We start from the raw sequence: 25,300 nt of genomic DNA, 5'->3' as shown, positions 1-25,300 counted from the left end.
TGAAAATGACAAGAGCAAAAAGTTTTGATTGAAATATTTTCTAGGCCTTTAAATTTGATTGTGAATTTTCCATTGATTTAGAAACTAAAATTTGAATGTGATTGTGAGAAATAGGCTTGCATTTTTCTCCAAGGATCTTAACTTCTTCGTCATTTCTAACTTTCATATTACTAATGTGGGGTAGATAGATGGTAGATAGAATTATAAATGAGCAGTATTTGACCCAATTAATTATTATTCTTGAGACAGTTTCTTCTAGCACATCATACTTTTTTGGTTAACTTTTTCATTGTTGGCTACTTGTTTGCAGTTCTTTCTGCTTGTCTTTTCTTTTTTCTTTATCTCTAAAAGGTGGAGTACCCTAGGACACAGTCTTTGTTTCTTCTTCTCTATATTCTTCATTGAGGTTATCTTACCCAGTCCCATCACTTTAAATATCATCTGTATACTGAGGCTTCTAGGTAATATTTGTTGCTACTATTATACCACTCAGATCTGTAGGGGTAGGAAAATTATTGAAAAGCCACTGCTTTATGGAGTAATTTTATGAAAGTGATGACAAATCATATTATGATAATTATAAAAATTGGACAGGAATATGAAATTAGAAGATTAGAAGACAGAGGTGAGGAAATTGTGATTGAATTCTAGAGAATGTTTTTTAAGCTTGACATTGATCCATTTGTCTCATCTTCTATGTCTCCAAGTCCACATATCTTCTTATGTCATATTATAGTCTTCCACTTTGAGAGCTTCTTTCTAAACAATAAGAAAGCCAAATCTTTAAGAGTTTTATATTTCTTTTATGTAAAATAAAGATTCATTGCTTTTTACATTTTATATCACTACCTTTTTCTTTTTTAAAAAATTTAACTTTTAAGTTCCAGGGTATATGTGCAGGTTTGTTATATAGGTAAACTTGTGTCATGGGGGTTTGTTGCAGAGATTATTTCGTCACCCAGGTGTTAAGTCTAGTACCCATTAGTTATTTTTCCTGATCCTCTCCCTTCTCCCACTCTTTATCACCCCTTGTATGTCTCCGTGTGTTCTCATCATTTAGCTTCCACTTAGAAGTGAGAACATGCTGTGTTTGGTTTTCTGTTCCTGTGTTAGTTTACAAGGGATTATGGCTTCCAGCTTCATCCATATTCCTGCAAAGGACATGGTTTTCTTCTTATTTATGGCTGCATTGTATTCCATGGTGTGTAAGTACCACATTTCTTTATCCAGTGTGTCATTGATGAGCATTTAGGTTGATTCCATATCTTTGCTCTTATGAATAGTGCTACAGTGAGCATATGCTTGCATGTGTCTTTATGATAAAATGATTTCTATTCCTTTGGATATATGCCCAGTAATTGGATTGCTGGGTTGAATAGTAGTTTTGCTTTTAGGTCCTTCGAGGAATTGCCACACTGTCTTCCCCGATGGTTGAACTAATTTACACTCCCTCCCACAGTGTATAAATGTTCCTTTTTATCTGCATCCTCAGTAACATCTGTTGTTTTTTGACTTTTTAACAATAGCCATTGTGACTCGTTTCATTGTGGTTTTGATTTGCATTTCTCTAATGACCATACCACCTTTTTCATTACAAAATTGTTTTTAGTATTTATTTTTATTTTTGACTTTAAATGTAACCTTCTGAGATTGTTTTGTATTCCCAGCTTTGTTTTTGTTTATATTTGTTTGGTGTATTTATTTCTTTTTTTTGAGATGGAGTCTCACACTGTCACCTGGGCTGGGGCGCAGTGATGTGATCTTGGCTCATTGCAACCTCTGCCTCCCAGATTCAAGTGATTTTCCTGCTTCAGCCTCCCGAGTAACTGGGATTACAGGCGTCCGCCACCATGCCCAGCTAAGTTTTTGTATTTTTAGTAGAGACAAGGTTTCACCATGTTGGTCAGACTGGTCTTGAACTCCTGACCGTGTGATCACCTGCCTCGGCCTCCCAAAGTGCTGGGATTACAGGCGTGAGCCACCGTGCCCAGCCGTTCTTTCTTTTTTTTTTTTTTTTGAGACGGAGTCTAGCTCTGCTGCCCGGGCTGGAGTGCAGTGGCCGGATCTCAGCTCACTGCAAGCTCCGCCTCCCGGGTTTACGCCATTCTCCTGCCTCAGCCTCCCGAGTAGCTGGGACTACAGACGCCCGCCACCTCGCCCGGCTAGTTTTTTGTATTTTTAGTAGAGACGGGGTTTCACCGTGTTAGCCAGGATGGTCTCGATCTCCTGACCTTGTGATCCGCCCGTCTCAGCCTCCCAAAGTGCTGGGATTACAGGCTTGAGCCACCGCGCCCGGCTCGTTATTTCTTTAATAAAAATTTCAGCCCCTTAATCTCAGGCGCTGAAATTAAGATGTCCATCGGGGTATAATGTGTCATCTGAGGCTTGAGGTTCTCTTCCAAGTTCACAGGTGGTTGACAGGATTCAGTTCCTTGTGATTCTAGGACTGAGGCACCTAGTTTTCTGTTGTTGCTGGATGTCAGTCAGGGGCCATTCTCAACAATTAGAGGTTGATGTGATTTTTTGCCGTATGACCCTGCCTGTAACATGGCAGTTTGCTTCTTCAGGGTCAGCAGGAGAAGCTCTATTTACAGCAGAACTCAAATCCCTTTTGAAGAGCTTTTTTTGGTTATGTCAGTCCTATCCAGGATGATCTCCCTTTGATTAAAAAATCAATTGGTTTGGGTTTTTATATCTTTAAAATCCCTTCATTTTTATCATGTAACATCAGGTTCATATGGGAGTGGAATCCATTGTATTTACAGTTCTGCCTACACTTACGAGGAGGGAATTATACAGAACTTGTACTCCCCAGGGGATGGGAATCTTTTGGGCTATCTTGGGTTTTGGTCAAACATAGAAGTCAGGAGTGGATGTAGAGAGATGAGTTCAGAGGCTGCAATAGAATGATATTTGCTTTGTAGAATGGTGATATATTGATAGGGAGAAATGTATGGATTTAAAAGAAAAAAAAATTGATGACTAAATCAATAGGACCTGGTAATGACTTGAATAATGGGAAGCAAGGCAAACAAAGGAGGTGTCAAGGATGAGTCCTACATTTCTGGTTTACACAGCTGTAAGAATATTGGTACCCTTCAATGAGATAGGAAACGCTAAATGAGGTCTTGTTTGGGTGGGAAAATATTACTTGGTATTTGAGTTTGCTGCGTTTCAGAGAAAAGGGCTGAAAGTATAAAATTTGGAGTACAAAGTAAATAAATAGGTATTGTATTGGCATATCTGGATTCTATAATTATGGTATTTTATAAAAAGGGTACCTTATGTAAACCGTAGTGTAGTTAGACTTTAGTTTTTATCTTTGTCTGAAGGTCTGTCTTTTAAATTCAACTCATTCATAAAATTTATTGTGATAATGTTTATATGCTTATTCTGTGTCTTATATTTGTTGATTTAGTTTTCAAATATTGTACTTTTCCCGAATTTTATAAGATTATCTTCATTTTTCTTTTCTTTCTGGGGGAAAAATACAGTGGTATTCTATTATATTTTCATTCTACCATTGGTTTTCTTGATAGTTGGTTCACCTTACACTCAGATTCCATATCCAAGGATTCAACCATTTGCAGATTAAAAATATTCTAAAACTCCACAACAATAAAAAATAATACAGGTTTCTGGTGTTGAAGATAGAGAATTTGATGCCAATCTTCTCTCTGCTATGTAGGCAGTTATTTTTTGGTCTAGGAACTGGAAGCTTCTTTTTCCTTCAGTATTCAGAAATTAATTCATCACCTGTGTGGTAGGTTGTAGTATTACCTTCTTTTTACAGATGTATAAGCAGTAGCCTAAGAGGTTAAGTAACTTAGTCACGATTATGCAGCTAGAATAAGTAGAAAAACTAGAACTGGAAGATAGTCTAGTTCTTAATCATTACTCTCTATTTTCTTTATACTTCGGAACAGTGTTATAAATATATACCTGAATATACAAGCTTCAAAATAAACCCCTAGATAATAAATATGTAAATTCCTAGGATTTATATTCTTCTAAGTGCCAAGACTCAATTCTGTAAGACATGTGCCCTACCCTACTCCCCCCCTTTTTTTTTTTGTAAATTTATGCTTTCTAAATGGTGAAATTCTTGTTTTTTTAAGAACAATTTCAGACTTACAAGAAAATAGAGCAGATAGTATAGAGAATTGTCGTAAACTTGGAAAGCTTAGAGTGAGGAAAAAATACATTTTGTAACTACATAATGAAGGAATTGTTTCTGTCCTCAAGGATGGAGTAATTCTAGAAGTTTCTATGGGTGACAAGCTGAAGACAACTATCAGTGTAATTGTGGTTGTATTAGTGTATGTTTTAAGAGGGTGATTTGGATCCCGCAGAAATTAATGGCTGTTTGCTAACAGATTTATTCCTCTGCCTAGAATACTCTTACCCACTTTAACTGGCAAAGTCATTTGTTTGTAAACTTCCAATTAAACCTTCTTTCCTAGGGGGAATATATATCCCAATTTTTAGTAAACATGTTTTGAACTGAGTGACCTACATTTTGTTTCTCTTATCTTTAATGGAAGTTTTGGCCTAGATTCTCTGAGTGGGACTAATTGAATGAGTACATATGGAAAACTTCAATTGACTGGGTGTGGTGGCTCACGCCTGTAATCTCAGCACTTTGGGAGGCCGAGATGGGTGAATCACCTGAGGTCAGGAGTTCGAGACCAGCCTGACCAACATGGAGAAGCCCCATTTCTACTAAAAATACAAAATTAGCCAGGCATGGTGGCGTATGCCTGTAATCCCAGCTACTTGGGAAGCTAAGGCAGGAGAATCACTTGAACCCAGGAGGTGGAGGCTATGGTGAGCCAAGATTGCGCCATTGCACTCTAGCCTGGGCAACAAGAGCCAAACTCTGTCTCAAAAACAAACAAAAAAAAAAACTTAAGTTATAGATTTTGTATTTTGAGAGAAAAATTAGTTTCTAATTCAGAATAGTAAGTTTCTTTCTTGAATGGGAGCAAAAAACTTTGTCATGGTATCTTAATCATATCATTGTCAATTCTACATGCACTTGTAATCCTTTTGTTTTTCAGGCTGTGACAGTGAGGAACTCCATGGCTAAGTCTCTATATAGTGCCCTGTTTGACTGGATAGTTTTTCGAATTAATCATGCACTTCTGAATAGTAAAGATTTAGAGCATAATACCAAGGTAATGATATATTAGATTATAATATGTTTTTCCCTGAAAGCTATTTTAGTAAACTGGTTAATATATGAAATTTAAAAACACAGAATTATATAGAGTAATAAGTAAGAAATCACTTTTATTCATTATTTATTACCCTGTTCAGAAGAATTGTTCTGTGTGTCTTTCTAGACCTTTTTTATTATGTGTTTTTACCTCCCAAACATGTGTATATTCAGAGTTGCTTTAAAAAATGTAAATAGAATCATGCTCTCTGTATTCTTTCAAACATATATATATATTTTTTTACCTAGAATCTCTTGAAATATTTTCTGTCTCATTATATATCTGGACCTGGCTATTTAAAAAAATGTTTTAATATAAATACATAATAAGATGTGTACCATAAATCCATCCATTAAAAATTGATTATTTTTGTTTTATTGTTATAGACAATGCTGTAACAAATATTCTTTTACTTACCTGTGTATGCATTTCTCTAGGATAAAATTATCAAAGTGGGATTGCTGTCTTTGTTTGTTTGTTTGTTTGAGATGGTATCTCGCTCTCACCCAGGCTGGAGTGCAGTGGCATGGTCTCGCTACAACCTCTGACTTACAGGTTCAGGTGATTCTCCTGCCTCAGCCCCCTGAGTAGCTGGGATTATGGTTGCCCACTGTCACACCCAGCTCATTTGTGTATTTTCAGTAGACACAGGGTCTCACCTTGTTGGCCAGGCTGGTCTTGAACTCTTGACCTCAGGCAATTCACCTGCTTCGGTTTCCCAAAGTGCCGGGATTATAGGCGTGAGCCACCATGCCCTGCTGATTGCTGAGTTTAAGGATAGATGCATTTTAAAAATTGGACACTTTCCAAAAAAGACTATACATTTCCAGCAGCAGTGTGTGAAAGCACCTGATCCCCTACACCTTTACCCACATTGGATGTTATCAGTATTTACATTCTCTTAATCTGATAAGGGAATGGTCATTTTATTACATTATTTTTAATGATAGATAAAAGTTCATCATCGCCTTATGTTTTCTCTATTCTCTATATTTTTAAAATATCTTTGTGTTTTTTTTAAATTTTGTCTTTTTGATACTCCTTTTTATTTTTAATTTAATTTTATTTTTGAGACAGTATCTCACTCTTTTTGCCCAAGCTGGAGTACAATGGCGTAATCTTGGCTTGTTGCAACCTCCGTCTCCTGGATTCAAGTGATTCTCCTGCCTCAGCCTCCCAAGTACCTGGGATTACAGGTGCTCGCCACCATGTCTGGCTAATTTTTGTATTTTTAGTCAAGATGGGGTTTCACCATGTTGGCTAGGCTGGTCTCAAACACCTGACCTCAAGTGACCTGCCCTCCTTGGCCTCCCAAAGTGCTGGGATTACAGGCGTGAGCCACCATGCCTGGCCTACTCCTTTTTAGAAGGCATTTATTGTGGATATTTGTGGAGGCCTATAGTTTGATATATATTACAATTATTTTCTTATTTACTTATTTATAATATCTTTTTAGATTTTATTTATAATATCTGTTTTTGTGATTTTATGTTGTAATTTTTTTGCAGTTAATTCTGTCATTTTTCTTGTTTTTAGTTTTGCATTTTGTATATGTATTTTACTTAAAGAGGAAAGCCTCTTCTAGCCCAAGATTGTAAAATATTTATTCTTATATTTTTATAATTATAATTTTTTATGTTTAGACTTTTTCTAACTAGAATTTATTTTTAATATAGCAGATTATAGGTATTTAATCATTTCACATCTAGTTGTATTTTCTGGGCAGCCTTCATGGACTAGTCCACCTTGTCAGACTGATTAAAAATGTCGTCTTTTTAATTTAATCATATTGCCTTAAATGTGAAATTGCTCTTATGTTAATTTTTCATGCTTCAGGTAAACTCACAGTCATAAAAATTAATTTAAATTGTAATCTAGTTTATCAAATTGATTTATTTTCGAAGGGCATTATTTTAACTTTTTTAAGGGCCTAAACTTGGCAGAATTAAACAAAATAGTAAAGGCTTTAAAAAAAAAATCTTACTATTTATCATTCATTGTATCAGTTTGCCCATTGTATCTCTTAGCACCAGTGGAGAAAAATTATTTTCATTTAACCAAAATGGTCATACAACTGTATTTCTATAATGGGTTGGGGTCATGAGAAAAGTGTTTATATGCAGGTATTAGAGCCAAATCCATAGTAAGAAGTTAGCTTATTCCTAGAAGTGAACTAGAAGAATAAGCATTTGTGTTCTGTATTCTACCAAACAGCTGAAAGATTTGAATGTGGTTGACTTTAGGGAGCAGACCTTGATGAGGCAGGGATTGCTGTCTTTCGTTATAATCCTTTTAGCACTATTCAACATTTTAAACCTCAAATTTTTTTTTTTTAAATAAATATTTTTAACTTTTTGAAACCATATGTTCTGGCTGAGTGTGGTGGCTCACGCCTGTAATCCTAGCACTTTGGGAGGCTGAGGCGGGTGGATCACCTGTACTCAGGAGTTTGATACCAGACTGGCCAACATGGTGAAACTCGTCTCTACCAAAAATACAAAAAATTAGCCAGGAGTGGTGGTGCATGCCTTGGTAAACCCAGCTGCTGGTGAGGCTGAGGCAGGAGAATCGCATGAACCCCGGTGGCAGAGGTTATGGTGAGCTGAGATCACGTCATGGTACTCCAGCCTGGGCGACAGATCGAGACTCCGTCTCAAAAAAAAAAAAAAAAAAAAGAAACCATACGTTCTGACATCTAGTTTCACTCAGTCTTCATGAGGCTTATAAAATATACTAGTTTGGTTCCTAACGAAGAATTCTATTTATTGGAATGTAGAAGTCAAAATAGGAAAAATTGCATCGTCTTTTTGATATAGCCAGGAGTAACCTGCCTCTCTTGATCCTTCATTTAAATAACCTTTTGATTTCCCCATACTCTGTTTTTTTTCCATTCCCTTTTAGATCTTAGGGATTTCTGAGGTTTCTTAAGATAACAGGCCATTAACCTTGTTTCACACATTTCTGTAATCTATAGATTATATGTATTAACGGTTTGGATGTATTTTTTAATTAGGACAAAAGTAAGATAAAGAGAACTGGAATACTTTTAATTCATGATGTATTTTGAATACTGACTAAACACAATCCCCTGTGCACTGCTTTAGAGGAATTGAGCATTTTGTTACTTATGTTGTAGATATTTTTCATTAAATAAATTTAAACATTACTTTTAATCAAAACTTTCTCTTGTTTTACAGACATTGTCCATTGGTGTTCTTGATATTTTTGGGTTTGAAGATTATGAAAATAACAGCTTTGAACAGTTCTGTATTAATTTTGCTAATGAACGTTTACAGCACTACTTTAATCAGCATATCTTTAAATTGGAACAAGTGAGTACCTGAATGTGTATACACACTTGTCCCCCCATCACACATATCTTTCAGTCATATTCATAATACGCTTTATTTTTTCCACACATTTTATTGATTTACATAGTATTTCTATTAAATATTGAAACGTGCCTTTATAAACAGGACTAACGATGTAAATTGGCTTGGGAAGAAATACCGTTGCCTCTTTGTATATGTAAACTCAACTGATGGAGTTAGAAATGTGTGAGATACAACAGAGTAGTCTGGTAGCTTCAATTATCATAATATCAGTTATAATATTTTATTAAAAGAATGGAGAGCACATAATAAGCATTTTAAATCTTGTCTTTCAATACAAATATTGTGGTCCACATATCATTGTAAGCAGATGACAGAGGTTTTATAGTCCCCGAAATAGATTTGCTGGCTGGGCGCGGTGGCTCACAGCGATAATCCCAGCACGTTGGGAGGTCAAGGTGGGTGGATCTCTTCAGCCCAGGAGTTAGAGACCAGCCTGGGCAGCATGGCGAAACCTTGTTTCTACAAAAAATATAAAAATTAACCGGATGGGGTATTGCATGCCAGTAGTCCCAGCTACTCAGGAGACTCAGGTTGGGGGATCACCTGAGCCTGGGAGATGTAGGTTGCAGTGAGCTGTGTTCGAGCCACTGCATGCCAGATTGGGCAACAGAATGAGACTGTCTCCAAAAAAAAAAAAAAAAAAAATTGCTTATATATCCTTATTTGATTGCACCTTTGTTGTTTTTGCAGGGGTGTGTGTTTTTTAGAAATGGGTCTTCTTGCTGTGTCACCCAAGCTGAAGTACAGTGGCTTGATGTTGGCTCACTCTATCGACCTCTGGGGCTCAAACAGTCCCCCCACTTCAGCCACTCAGGAGTTGGGACCACAGGTGCACATCACCACACCCAGCTAATTTTTGTTTTTATTTTTTATAGAGACAGGGTGTCACTATGTTGCTCAGACTGGTCTCAAACTCTTAGGCTCAAGCGATCCTCCCCCCTTGACCTCCTAAAGTGCTGGGATTTCAGGCACAAACTACCACGCCTGGCCTTGAATGAACCTTTGAATAAATAGATGTGTGTGTTTGTTTTGCTTTTATTGCTGGTGTTGATTGTTTTTTTCTTTTCTTTTTTTTTCTTTCACACAGGGGTTTAGAAACAATGGTGTTAATTTTTAATTGCTACCATGGGCTTGGTCACTGTATGTAATCCTAAGTTACAGTCAATCGGTCCTCCTTATCTGTGGGTTTTATATCCAAGCATTCAACCATGGCTGATACAAAGCTACTGATACAAACCTGCAAATACAGAGGGCTGACTGTACTAAGCCATTTTATATTAGAGATTTGAGCATTTGTGGATTTGGTATCCACAGGGGGTCCTGGAGCCAATTCCTCGAGGATATGGAGGGCCAACTGTATGCTTGTTTGATTGCTTTGGTCTCTTAGTTCTAGGATGGGATAGAGGAGCTTATTAACAGAATCTCAAGTCAATACAGAGTGTAGATACAAAGAAACTAGGTATGGAGAGACCAAGATGGGTAACTAGATATTTCTTATGAGAATCTCAAGATTGATTAAGTTAGTATAAAAAGAGTGTGCTTTCGGCTGGGAGCAGTGGCTCACACCTGTAATCCTAGCACTTTGGGAGGCCGAGGTGGATGGACGAGGTCAGGAGTTTGAGACCAGGCTGACCAGCATGGTGAAACCCCATCTTCACTAAAAATACAAAAATTAGCCGGGCGTGGTGGTAGGAGCCTGTAATCCCAGCTACTAAAGAGGCTGAGGCAGGAGAAACGCCTGAACCCGGGAGGTGGAGGTTGCAGTGAGCTGAGATCGTGCCACTGTACTCTAGCCTGGGTGACAGAGTGAGACTCTGTCTCAAAGAAAAGAATGGGCTTTCAGTTTCCATGAGAATTATTGGGGTAAAGGTAGGGTCACACAAAATGTGGACGTTTTCTCCAAACTCAGGTTGAAATCAGTAATAGGTTTACATTGTACCTCAGAATTTGTGTGTGAGGACATAGGCAGACACAGGTTTCATCAAACTGAATCAAGGGAAATGGTTAAGAATAGAGAATAAACAGAAAGATTATAACAGCTAGCAGGTCTACAGAAAAGGGGGAGAAAAGATCTTTATATCATCAAGTCTCCCATCATTGGATCTTATTGCTCTCTGTCTTAACTTTTTAAAAAAGTGCCTCTATTTTGCTTAAAGGATGTAATGGCTGGTTAACAATAACATGACAATATTAGTCCTGGCCAACTTGATGAATGCTTAAAGTTTTAAACATACAACCTTTTAGCTAGATGCTACACTAGAGCTTTGGAAAGATAATATTATTTGTTATAATATTAGCTAACACTTATGAGTTATGTAGTGTTATTTATCAGTCAGTACTGTTTTTATTCTAGTTTTTTAGATGACGTCTAAAGCCAGTATTCAAACCTTAACACTCTGGCACTATAATATTTTCTTTTAACCAAAAGCTAAGCTGGGATTGCCATCCATGTCTCTTGATTCAGTCTAAGACTCTTACTTAAATCATACTAAATTAATATTCTTTATCTCTTGCAGATAAATATATGTGTTAAAAGAGTGAGGGAATGCATTTTGTTGTCTGGGTTCTATATTTTGCAGAGCAGAACATCAGTTGCTCTGTGGATCATTAAACAGAACATTGGTTAAGTTGCTTTTGAAAAAGACAAGCATTCTTTATTATAAACTGAAATTACTCTTTTCTGGAAGTCTGGATTAGACAGCCAACCAGAAGAAATGCCTTGACCATAAATGTATTATATAAAAATAAAAAACCTTAGAGTTTATGGAAAATGTGTTCAAAACTACTTGGAAGATGGGTGATTCTCATTTACTTGCTACCCTGAATATCAACGTTTTGGGCAATGCGGTGCAATTATGGTTCAGAATCTTGTCAAGTGTCTTATTTGTATGTACCTCATTGGTAACTGGTATGAAATGGGTACTCAGTGACTCAGTGATTATTGTTAAGTTCAGTTGAGTATAAAATCAGTTAAGGTTAAAATATTTAAAAAGAAGATATAGTATCACAGGTACATTTATAGGAAAAATCTTCAATATGATGACTGTGGTTTGGTTCTAAATTTTGTCCAAAAGGAGTACATAGGCACGTAGGATGGGAAAGAGATGTAATAATTGCCATGCAGGATGTAAATGCTGAAATCAGATATAAGGTAAAGTAGTTACACAAAGGATGAGGTTGATTGGAACTACCTGAAAGCTGCAGAAATTTTCCAGGGTTGATTCTGGTATATAGCTTCAAATAGTGAGCTGGAGCTCACTAGATTGTCAATGGGAAAAGATATTTTAGGCAAAGGTAACATACATATTGTACTTAAAACTGTGGACTTACATGTCATGCAGAGAAGATTAGAATTTTTCAGACAATGAGAAGCTATTTGAAGTATATTTAGCAGAGGACTTGAATTGGACTGAAGAGCAGTGAACTGGAAAGAAGGAGAAAAATCTATGAACTAGTTGAAGTACTGTCATGTGTCACTTAATGATGACGATGTGTTCTGAGAAATGCATCATTGGGTGATTTTGCTGTTGCATGAACATCGTCGTGTATTTACACAAACCTAGGTGGTATAGCCACACCTAGGCTATATGATATAGCCTGTTGCTCCTAGGCCACAAACCTGTACAGCGTACTACACTGAATATTGTAGGCAATTGTAACACAGTGGTAAGTATTCGTGTATCTAAATGTATCTAAACATAGAAAAGATACAGTAGAAATACAATATAAAAGATAAAAAATGGTACAGTTACATAGGGTACCTGCCATGATTAGAGCTTGCAGGACTGGAAGTTACTCTGGGTGAGATGTTGGGTGAGTGGTGATAAAGGCCTAAGACATTACTGTATACATACTAGTTAGACTTTATAAACACTATACACTTAAGTTACACTAAATTTATTTATTTTTTTCTTTTTGTAATAATAAATTAACCTAAGCCCACTGTAATGTTTTTACTTTATGAACTTTTGAGCCCACTGTAATGTTTTTACTTTATGAACTTTTTTTGACTTTTTGACTTTTGTAGTAGCAATTTAAAACAAACACATTGTACAACTGTGCAAAAATGTTTTGTCTTTATATAATTATAAGCCCTTTATTAAATTTTTTTTAAAACTTTAAAAAGTTTTTTGTTAAAAGCAAAGACACGTACATACATATTAGCATGTATACATACATATTACCATAGCATATTAGCATTGGCCTACACAGGGTCAGGATCAAGATGTTGGTAGACAATACAAATTTTTCATGAATTTAGGGATCACTATTGTATATGCAGTTGGTCCTTGACCGAAATGTTTTTGTGTGGCACATGACTGTAGAATGGGTGAGTGATTCTGAACTGAATCAAGGTAGTGGTAGAGACTATAATGTAGACTAAGAGACAGACCCAAAGAGGTTTCTGATATTTGAAAGTACAGCTATCCCTGCATATCCACAGGGGATTGGTTTAGGGACCCCCTGCTGAAGAATACCAAAATCCACAGATGTTCAGGTCCCTTATGTAAAATAGCACAGTATTTGCACATAATCTATACACATTCTCCAGTATACTTTAGATCATCTCTCAGTATCTTATCCTTAATACATTGTAAATGTTATGTAAATAGTTGCTATACTGTTTCATTTCTAAGTTTATATATTTTTTCTAAATATTTTTGATATGTGGTTGATTGGATCTACAAATGTGGAACCTTTTGCAGATATGGAGGGCCAATTGTATGTTTTCTGTTATTTGTATTACTGCCCTCTTTTTTCTTTACTTGCTGAGAATTATTCTTCCTTTTATTGATTCATCAGTAAATTGAACAACAGTTGTGTGCCAGGCAATGTGCTAAGCATAGAAGATAGAAAATTTACAGTGCAGGGATCTTATTTGAGGAGCTCATAATCTAGCAAGTTTTTGTTTCACCCATTTTACTTCTGTTTTGTCAGACTAGAAACTTTTGATGAACCTTACCTTGGAGAACAACCAAATAACCTCAACAACATATATTTGAAGGCATTGGAGTACCTTCAAATAAGTTTTACAGGGCCTAGACTATAAGAAAAAAATCTACGGAAGTGAGCTCAGCATTTGGGTGCTGCCTTGTTCCTAGAGACATTTTGTTATTTTTGTAGTGTTTCTGATTCTAAAAGGGTCAGGCTTGAGAGTATGAGGAATTGAGCAGAGTTTTCTCCTGACACAAAAGTAAGGAAGAGGCCCTTGGTAATTCCTGTAGGCTTTAGATTGAGATCCCCAAAGGGTTATATGTCAGACAAAAGTAAACCAGAAGTAAACCTGGCATCATATGGACTGAAGCCCAGTTTAAAAAATCATCTCAGTTCCCAATTAGGTTAAAATAATATAAAATTTGTGGTATTCTTAGCCACCTGCCAAGAGCAAATACAATCTCCACTAGAAGAAGACATCATCCAACTGCTAAAATTATCTTTATAATTTTTCATATACAGGATCTAACACACAGTCCAAAACACAGAGAGAGAGACAGAGAGAGACAGAGACAGAGACATAAAGACATACATGGAGGCAAACTAGCATGAATAAAAACCACAAGAAACATGGCTGGGCATGGTGGCTCACATCTGTAATCCCAGCACTTTGGGAGACTGAGGCAGGTGGATTACTTGAGGTCAGGAGTTCGAGACCAGCCTGGTCAACATGGTGAAACCCCATCTTTACTAAAAATACAAAAATTACTCGGGCGTGGTGGCACTTGCCTGTAATCCCAGCTATATGGGAGGCTGAGGGAGGAAAATTGCTTGAACCCAGGAGGTGGAGGTTGCAGTGAGCCAAGTTCGTATCACTTCTCTCCAGCCTGAGTGACAGAATGAGACTGCATCTCAACAACAACAAAATCCCAAGAGAAATGAGATAATAGTACCACAGTGCATCCAGCCAATGATATTAGCACTAGACATGGACTTGAAAGTAACCATGCTTTCAAGAAAGTTTTAAAAATAAGGTTTAATATTTTTATTAGAGAACTACAAATTGCTTTTTAAAATCCCAAATTGGGGAAAACCTAGAACTAAAAAGTACTGTGAAATTAAAAAGACACAGATGGTTTTTAATAGTAACATACAGGTTAGTAACATTAGTAAATTGGAAGATAGACCAGAAGAAATACTGAGCCTAATGAATGAAGATAAGAAAGAGACTTATATTCTTAAGACCACAGTGAAAAGGTCTAACTTGTGCCATAGGAATTTTGGAAAGATGTGTGTGAGAGACATAGAATAAGTTAGAAGCCATATTTGAAGACATAATGGTTGAGAATGTTCCGAAACTGTCAAAAAAAAAAAAAAAAACACACACACACACACAAAACCCAACAAGCATACATTTGAAAAGCTCTAAGAACCCAAGGCATGTTAAATACAAAGATATTTATACCTAGAAGATTATAGTAAGCCAAAGACAATGAAAAAAGTCTAAAAAGCAGCTAGAGGAAACCAGAGACTGCAGATACTCCTTGCCAAGTTGAAAATATTTTAAGTCAAAAATGCATTTAATACCTCTAACCTACCAAGCATCATAACTTGACATAGCCTACCTTAAATGTGCTCAGAACACTTACATTAGCCTACAGTTGGGCAAAATCATCTAATACAGCACCTATTTTATAGTAAAAATATTGAATATCTTATGTACCACATATCATCAGCCTAGGCAAAGATAAAGTTTGTAGAAATTATGACAGTTTCACCCCATTGTAAAGTTCAATCATCATAAGTCAGGGACATTATCTTTAAAGATGCAACAATAAGACTTGGCAGTCAGCCTTTCAGTGGAAATAGTGGAAGCTAGGAGACAATGGCATATTTTCCTTGAAACCAAAGTATATTGTTTAGGCAGTAAATTATTTCCGATGATAGCTCAGGTGCAGGAAGGAATGAAGAGCAATGAAAATTATAAAAAAGTTGTTGAATCTAAATGAATATTAATTAGACAAAATTAAAAATAACTTTTATGGTTTAAATAGAACTATTTAGGCTGGGTGTGGTGGCTCACACCTGTAATCCCAGCACTTTGGGAGGCTGAGGCAGGTGGATCACCTGAGGTCAGTAGTGTCAGACCAGCCTGGCAAACATGGTGAAACCCCGACTCTACTAAAAATTAGCAGGGCATGGTGGCAGGTGCCTGCAATCTCAGCTACTCAGGAAGCTGAGGCGGGAGAATCGCTTGCATCTGGGAGGGGTTCGGGGAGGTTCCAGTGAGCCGAGATCGTAATATTGCACTCCATCCTGGGTGACAGAGCGAGACTCCATCTCAAAAAAAAAAAAAAAAAAAAAAAAGAAATAAAAATAAAAAGCAGAACTATTTAATGTTTAAATATAACTAAAATACATGACAGTAAGAGCATATAAGTTAGGAGTAAAGAGAATTTAAGATACTCTAAGGTCTTTGTATTAAATGCTAAGTTACAGAGATATTATTTCTGTTAGTGATAAGTAAAGGATACATGTTTTCTAGAATTGCCAAAAATAGTAAAAGAATATAAAACTTAAAAAAACATAGAGGATAAGTAAAGTAAAAATACTCAATCCAGAAGAAAGCAAGAAATAAAAGGAATGCCACAAAAGTCAAAGAACAAGTAGTAAGATGTTTGATTTAATCTTACAAATATTAGTGATTACATTAAATATAATTGATTCATTGCCCCAACTAGAAGCTAAAGATTGTCAGACCGGATATAATACAAAACTAAACTAAATTGATTGTTACTTATGAGAGACATTTTAAATATAAGTATAGAGAAAGATTAAAAGTATGAGCGAAGATTTAGCAAATCTTAAGAAAAAAAGCAGTTGTAGCTATATTAATATCATGTTTAAAGCATTGCTAGAGATAAAAAGGAATATTTAATAATGCTACCCTTTAGCATTATTCACTTCCTTGGGAAGTAGTATACAGTCGAAAATTTATAAGTACCTGATAGCATAACCTCAAAATATATAAAGCAATAATAAATAAAACTCGAAGAAGAAAAATATATTTGCTGTCATAGTGGAATGTTTAACATACCATGCTGACTTGTTGATAGAATGAGTGTTGAAAAAGTTGGTAAGGATACAGAAGATTTAAAATATCTAGAAGATGAAATTAGTGCCTTTGTGGGCATCCATCACTGACTGTCCTTCAGAGCAGAATGTCAGTTCCTGCCCTTAGGCCTGGAACCTAATCAATTAAGGATATAGAAGATTTAAAAATCAAATATGTAACTGATATGCATAGAACACTGCATCAACAGCTGCAGAATGCACTTTTTTTTTCAAGTTTGCATGGGATATTTACAAAATTTGTTTATATCCTGAACCATAAAACGAAAGTCAGATTTCCAAAGATTGAAATGACACAGGTTTTAATACCATAATAAAATTATACCTGAAATCAATAGTTAAAAAATAACTGAAAAATACCTATGTGATTAAAAATTAAGAACTATTCTAAATAGCCTAGAAGTTGAACAATTAGAAAATACATTGTACTTAATGACATGTTACATGTTACAACTGGGGGAAATGCCTAAAGCTATACTTAGAGGAACATTTCAGAGCTCTTAGATTTTTGTTTAAAATCAGTGATCCCTGTCAATAATTGGGAAGAAGATCAGCAAACTAAACCAGAGGAAAGTAGATAAAATGAAATAATACAAATAAAAGAGGAAATTAATAAAAGTGTGAAAACAAATATACCATGGGAGAGGATCAACCAAACCAAAAGTAATACTTTGAAAGGGCTAATAATATTGATGAACCTCTCAAGGAATTCATCTGAGAGAGAGAGAGAGAGAGACAGACAGAGGGATATAAATAACCAAAATCCCAATGATAGAGGGTGTTACTCTGGATCCTACACATATTAAAAAGATAGTTGAACACATTGAATAACTTTATGTCAATAGACTTACCAAATGATACGAACAAAAGAACTTTTCAAAACTGACATAGAAGAAATAGAAAATCTGTTCCTATAACTGTTAATGAAATTGAATATGTAATTTAAAACCTTTCCCTGAAGAACATTGCAAGCCAAGGTGGCTCCACTGGTGAATTCTACCAACATGGAAAGAAGAAATAGTATCAGTCTGACATAAACTGTTAGGTGGAATGGAAAAAAAACAATTCTCAATACATTTTAGGAGGCCAGGATAACAATGATACACACATCTGTTAAGGACATTAGAAGTGGAAATTATAAGTCAATTTCACTCATAAACACAGATACGAAAATTCTAAACAAATATTAACAAAATCCATCAATATGTACAAAAGGATAATACATTGTAACCAAAGGGAGATTTTTTTTTTCAACATGTGCTTTACATTTAACTGGAACAAGCAATTTAATCATCTGTTAATAAGGAGAAAACACAATTATCTCTAGAGATACATAAAAAGCAGTTGATGAAACTGCATAGCTATTCCTTTGTTTCTTTTAAAGTAGGAGTAGAAAATAATTTTCTGATGAAGGACATCTACAAAATACATGCAACTAATATCTTATTGAATGAAAAAGACTGCTTTTCCTCTGAGACTAAGAACAAGGCAATAATGTTTTATGAGAGTTTTGCTTGCTTGTTTGTTTTTAAGACAGAGTCTTGCTCTGCAGCCCAGGGTGGAGTGCAGTGGCGTGATCATAGCTCACTGCAGACTTAATCTCCCAGGCTCAAGAGATCGTCTTGCCTCAGCCTCCCAAGTAGCTGGGACTACAGGTGCATACCACCATGCTCAGCTAATTTTTTTCTTTATTTTTGTAGAGTCAGGGTCTCAATATGTTGTCCCGGTTAGTCTCAAACTCATGGCCTCAAGTGATCCTCCCAACTAGGCCTCCCAAAGCATTGAGATTACAGGTGTGAGACACTGTGTCCAGCCAAGAGTTTTTATCATGAACACAAGCACGTCATACAAGGGGAAATCCAAATGGGCAGTAAACATAGGGAAATGTTTTTTCTTTGTTATTTATTCATCAGGGAAATCAAAACTAAAATCACAATGAGATACCAGTAGGCATTCACCAAAATGACTAAAATGAAAAAGACAAGACAATACAAGTATTGGAGAGAGATGTCTATAGGGACATACACTGGGGTGGGTATGTAAATTGCCACAACCACTTCAGAATGCTGTTTGGCAGTATCTGCTGTGGTTAAACATGTAGTTTGTAGTCCTGTGTTTTCACTGAAAAAGTAGGTATAAATGTACACCAAAAATTTTGTGCAGAAATGGTTGTAAGACATTATTTTTAATGACCAAATATTAGAATTAAGAGCAGTGTCTATCACTAGTAGAATGGGACTTGACTTGTGCCTATAATCCCGGTGTTGTGGGAGGAGTGTTTGAAATTGCTTGGGCCAGGAGTTCAAGACCAGCCTGGGCAACAAAGAGAGATCCTGTCTCTTAAAAAAAAAAAGAAAAAGTAAAAAGTAAAATGGGTGAACAAGTTATTGTATGCAGATACAATGGAATACTCTGCAGCAGTGATTCTCAAAGTTTATTCCTTCTCTCTCCTCAATAGTAGCATCAGCATCACCTGGAACCTTTTTAGAAACGAAAATTCTAAGTACTCTATACCTACTTATGCAGAAATTCTGGGGATGGAGTCCCAATACTCTGTGTTTTAACAAGCCCTTCATGTGATTCCGTTGTACATTAAAGTTTTGGAACTAATGCTTTGTAGCAGAGTTTGGCACACTTTTTCTATAAGGGCCAGCTCTTTTAATGCTTTTTGGGCCATATGTCTCAACTCAGCTGTTACATTGAGAAAGTAGCCATAGACAATATGTAGCTGAGTGATTGTGTTGTTTCACAATGCAATTAAAATCAATGAACTTTAGGTACATCCAACAAAATGGGTGTCTCTCTGAAACATTAGTTGAGTGAAAAAAGAAAAGAGAGAGACAAAATGAATATGTGTTATGTGATTCCATTTAGATACTATTTATAAATAGGGTAATCTTATTAATTGTATTAGAAGCTAACTTTAGGTTGGAGGGTTTGGATAGTCCTTGGGAAGAGATGATGAGGAGGACTTTTGGACTTCTAGTAATGCCTATAAAAATCATTATGCTCATACTATCTAGTGTGTATATTTTTCATGCTGCAAAAGATTGGAGGAAATCCCTTTCTTACTACCATTTGAGAGTGACCTTTATATGACAATTTCTTACATGTGAAATTGTTAATTAAAATAAAAGAATTAAGTATTTACCTTTCCTAGTTAGAGTAACTATAGTTTATGTTAGGGTTTATTCTTCTTTACTGGATAATAATGAATACAGAAAGAATGATGGAATTTCAAAATCAAAAAGAGCAACAAAAAAGTTCAAAATCACTATTTGCAGATTGGCAGTTGACTTGTGCAAGTACTGTAAGTGAATGCTAAAACAATTAGGTACATGGGATATTTTACTTGATGCCTAAATATCACTGCAGTGCAGAAACATATCTTCTTTACATTCTCAGGTGCAGTTTTCCTGAAAAAAACCATCTAAAAAGTAAAAGTATCACAGGGATGAATAAAAGAATATATCTCAGTACAGGAAAGAATAAGAAAAAATGGAGTGCTTTGTAAGATGATTTTAAGTAGTTACTCAAGACCTGAACCTCAAGTTTTTTAACCCTAAAATTCAAAACCTTGTCTTAAAAAAAAAAAATGTCCTAAGGACTTTATTTTGCCAAAGTTAAGTGTGTATGAATTCCATATAATTACTGGAGGGTGATGGGGTCCCACTTTTCCCAGAAATTGTTTCATTAAATTCATTGTGGATAATCTAGGAAATACAGTCCTTTTTGATGACTTAAAGTCATGTGGAAGATATTAGCCTTCTTTCTTCATTGTATGTTTTTACTTAGTGGAGTCATCAGATAGTAAGACTAAAACAAATCTAGCCCTACATTTTGATTAGAATGAACTCAGAACTAGGATTCTAACAAAATTTGTGGCATGTCCTTTTAAGAGAAAACAAATACATTGTATTAAGATTTGTACAGCTGAAATTATACATTCTTTCATTGTGTGGATTGGTGATTTTTAAAAAGTTTAGAATTTTAAGCAGGGTAAAAGCTTTTCAATATATATTATATACCTGTTTTCTGCAAGATGAATAAATTGTTATTTTGTTTTTTGGTTTTTCTAGGAGGAATATAGAACTGAAGGTATCAGCTGGCACAACATAGATTACATTGATAATACCTGCTGTATAAATCTTATTAGCAAAAAACCAACAGGACTGCTTCATCTTTTGGATGAAGAAAGCAAGTGAGTGTGACTCTTTTCAATTTTGTTACTGGCTGTTTTGGCTTTTTATGTCTTTTTAAGTTTAAACTTTTTTCTTACATTACCAAATAAAGAGCCAATTTTGTGTGTGTGTGTGTGTACAATTTTTTTTATATCTGTGTGTTTCTAGGTAATTAGGATGGACTTCATTACTTGAATTCATTTTTTTCTTAATTTCTTCTATATTTGTTCTATACACATTGATGTCAGACTTGTTGAATTTGTTTTTTTGGTTACATGTTTCTTTCTTTGTAAATTGAGCTTCACATATGAGATGTGTTTGCAGTTTTCATGTTCAGCAGAAAATATCGTGATAGGCCGAACGTGGTGGCTTATGTCTGTAATCTCCTGACTTTGGTTTGCCAAGGCAGGAGGATCACTTGAGGACAGAAGTTTGAGACCAGCCTGGCCAACATGGTGAAATCCCGTCTGTGCTGAAAATACAAAAATTAGCTGGGCATAGTAGTGCAGGCCTGTAATCCCAGCTACTCAGGAGTCTGAGGCATGAGAATCGCTTGAACCCAGGAGACAGAGGTTGCAGTGAGCCAAGATGGCGCCACTGCACTATAGTCTAGCCTGGGCAACAGAGCAAGACTTTGTCTCCGAAAAAACAGAAAAAAGAATATTATGGTAAATTAGTAATGTCTACCATGATCGTGCAGTGTAAGTGGCAACATCTGCCAGTTATTTACTATTCCTTGTCAACACTGTTCAATGTAACTGAGTTAAATATATGCTTCAGAAATTTTTTATGACTTTTTAATAAAAAATTTAGAAATTGAATTTGTTTACCTGATTTCTAGTTTAATTTAATACTCATTATAACAGGATAGAAAGTATTGAAGATTTACTATTAGAGGTAAGATGATTGTGTAAGGTGGTAGAATAAAAAACTAACAAAAAGAAGACTGCCAACAGTTTAGTGTCACTCTGACCTACTCTATCACTAATCAACTTCCATTAATCTAAAGAAATTAAAATGTTGTTAACACAAGTAAAAAGTACCTTAATTTTCTGTCCAGAGTTTTGTAAAAGTTTCTTGCATTACTCTGTGTGTCCCAACATAATTATTATCTCTCATAAAATTGTAAGGTTTGTAATTCACTCTTTGTATACCTTACCTCTGGTATATGTTTATTTGGGAAGGCTTTATAGGTGATTTTGATATTCAGTGTTGAGAACCGTTGTGGTTGATAATGCAATGATAAGCACTTCTTTTTGTTTGGGGAATTTTACAGTAACAAAAAAAAATTTAAGAAACAATCCAAGAGAAAAGATTATATAGATAGGAAATGAGGGACCTGAGATTCAAACCTGTCAAGTATTTCTGACTAATAAACTTGTGCTTTGAAGTATTGCATTGCTTCTCTGTAATATTTAGGTGTTAGAGTCAGAAGTCCAGGATTTGTATCCCATTTCTGTAACTACTGTTACAGAAAAACTCTCAAACCCTGTTTTTCCTCTACTCTCATACCACAGTAATCAACACAGAAGACTTCTGTGACCAAATGTGTGGAGTTTTTTCCCCACTAACAAGCAGTGGGCACCAGCTGGGTATCCTCTATTCACATTTGACACTATCTACCTGGAGGTAGCATCAGATCCCACAGATCGAGTGCTCAGTCCCCAAAACTGCACCCCAACCCGCCTTCAGACACCAGCCAATAACCCATGCTTCCAGAACTTCTGACCTACCAGCTTCTCCTTGAGTTCATTTAATTTGCCGGAGCAGCTTGCAAAACTCAGGGAAAACGAAACAGTGAGGAGATGCATAGGACGAGGGAAGGAGCACAGAACCTCCATGTCCTCCCTGGGTGTACCACCCTCTAGAACTCCCACATGTTCAGCTATTCAGAAGCTCTCCGAATGCTGTTTTTTGGGGATTTTATGGAGGCTTCATTACATAGGCATTATCGACAACTGTATAGAAATGTGATTGGACAAAAAGTATGATCTCATACTAATAGACTGAGTGGGAAACCCAGTGAGGCCTGTATGTCTAGATTCTTCTTGGCCTCTCTGTGCAGCATTCTTTCCTTTAGAGTATGGGGCAGGACCCTTTCTGGAATGAGGATCTTTTGCTCCACAATCAGATTTGAGACCTTCCTTGGGCAGGTAAAAGTAAGACAGGAGAAGGTTAGAGAGAAAGATTCTGTTTCCTGCAGCTTGCTCTTGTGACCTGCTCCTGAGACTTAAAGCACCCCAACATTATAACAAAAGAGTACACCAAGGGCTATGGTACTTAATAAGCCAGAAACCATGGACGAAAACCTACACACACACACACACACACACACACACACACACACACACAAATAAAAGATAAAATCATGTCACAGGCCATGCCCTGGCTTTCAAACATGGATCCTTTACATCATCAAAAGAATATACAACTCAAACATATTGCTGCATTACTAGAATCCCATTCAGTCATTAGTAATTAGTCCAGTTCATTATCGTATTGTATGAATATGTCTCCCAGGGAGAGACCACTCAGGTTTGCAGACTTCCTTTCAATCTTGTCAGATTCTAGAAGCAGGAGCGGTCTCCGCAAACATACAACTTTTACCTTTCGAGCATCTCTTATAACTGAGCTAAAAGACAATGTCATCTCTTGCTCTGAGCTTCTTTAAATGTGTTAATGTAATGTTGGATTTCCCTCAATGTATAACCCATTTATTTATATCTTTACCCTCAGCTACTATTCCTCCTCTCCATTAGTTCCCAAACTTTTCCTCCTTTGGAAGGTACATTAAGAATTGCCACTGTGCTGGTGGTTAGATTGCAAACAACAATTCTGATCTAGCAAGTACCTCCTCCTCAGTACCACTCCCCTTTAGATAGGGTAAATTACATGGGTGCAGAACTAGTGAGCTGTTTTTATGGCCAGGAAAAATAGTTGCTTTCACTCTTAGCCCCAATTTTGCTAGATAGAGTGAAGGTACAACCCATCGCCATCATGCCCTTAGGAATTTTGACTTAAGGTTTAAAAATGTAGTTACAGTTTCCTGCTTAGAAATCATCCCTGCTTCCAGCGCTTGCAGTTGCAGCCCTGGTCCTAGGACCACTGCATCTGGTAGGGGAGAGAAAAAAAGTTTTTTCTTTTTGAGGTCATCTGGGGAAGAAAAAAATTATACCGGTGTGCTCCTCCCTTGGCAAGAATTGGATGGTCATACCAGCATCCTCCCCAACCCCTCTTTCCCAGGTGAACCAGGAAAATAAGAAAAATCTAAGGGGATGCTCCTTTAGTCCCACTAATGTTGAGTGTGAGCACACACTCATGAAAGTGTGCAAACCAGCCCTTCATTCTTATATCTTCCCCTGTTTTAGACAACCAGTGTTTTAATTGCCCATTCTACTTCTTCATCAAACTGTTATTCTGAGGAGGATTTTCTTTCCCCTTTGTTGGACATTGTAGGTTATACAATGTGTTTCTCATTCTGAAAAGATGATGGTTGTCCAAATCTATGCAATATTTTCTGGTTTTTGTTTGTTTGTTTTTTGTTTTTTAAATGGCACTTTGAGCATTTGCATCTTCCACTGGGTAAGGAAAGCTCACTTCAGAGTAAGTGACTATTCCTGTCAAGACCCATTTGTAGCCCCCCAGGGTTACCAGCATCAGTCTCACTTACCATCTACATTCAGGGTCTTCCCACCAGGGAAACTGCCACATAGCCATTGGAAGTCTCAGACTCTCTTGCTGACAAACAGAACAGTTCTTACTGGCATTTTGTGCTTGAGAGAAGGTGCAAGAGGAATGTCTAGATTTAGCCCTTCTCAGCACTGCTGTAGTACCCCCATATCTGCTCATTTAATGGACCCATGTAGAAGGGACCCCCTTAACTATGGCATTTACTGTAACCCCATGAATACATAACAGACACATTCATTGGGCGAATATCCTTATCATCATAAAACTAGTCTTACGTAGCTTGCATATGAAGCATATCAGCTGCTTCATCTGGGTTGTTCTGCTTGGCATTTCTTGGGAGAGTTGGGCAATCCTCCTTCCCAGAGTAAAAAGATCATACAGTGGCTTTTATCCAGTCCACTATGCTGGCTGTTCCCTTGGGAATAACCTCCTTTGTGTCTCAATCATGTATAGATGTCTGAGATTGCTTTAGTAGTGAGCTGTGTGTCCTACATCAACCCAAACATGTTTTCCACTGTAGCATTTAAAACCAAAGCTACTGCCCCTAATGTAGTTACTCTCATAATCCATTTTAGTAAAGGTTCTTTAGGAAGCTAATGATATTGGTCTACAAAATGAAACTATTCCTTCACACTATGCCCTCCAGTTTCTGTAGTTACTTCGTTTTGCCCTTTATCCACATTGACTACCTTCTTGGTAACCACATGTCTCAGAGGTACTTTGTTGTCCCTGCACAATTCTGTCCTTG

General features: G+C 36.4%; 1 protein-coding gene across 7 annotated transcripts in view; it reads left to right on the top strand.

The window, feature by feature from the left end:
* MYO9A (myosin IXA) overlaps nt 1–25,300 on the top strand; it is a 312,565-nt gene that overhangs the window by 119,136 nt on the left and 168,129 nt on the right. For all 7 annotated transcript variants that reach the window (XM_031935820.1, XM_023220687.2, XM_023220686.2 and 4 more), the window contains exons 10-12: nt 5,061–5,177; nt 8,417–8,551; nt 20,761–20,882. In XM_031935820.1, the coding sequence (XP_031791680.1) occupies nt 5,061–5,177; nt 8,417–8,551; nt 20,761–20,882 (374 nt within the window). The remainder of the gene's footprint in view (nt 1–5,060; nt 5,178–8,416; nt 8,552–20,760; nt 20,883–25,300) is intronic.

Source organism: Piliocolobus tephrosceles, chromosome 6, assembly GCF_002776525.5.
Source record: "Piliocolobus tephrosceles isolate RC106 chromosome 6, ASM277652v3, whole genome shotgun sequence".
NCBI lineage: Eukaryota > Metazoa > Chordata > Mammalia > Primates > Cercopithecidae > Piliocolobus > Piliocolobus tephrosceles.
The sequence above is the reverse complement of the archived record's forward strand: the minus strand, read 5'-3'. Positions and strand labels throughout refer to the sequence as shown.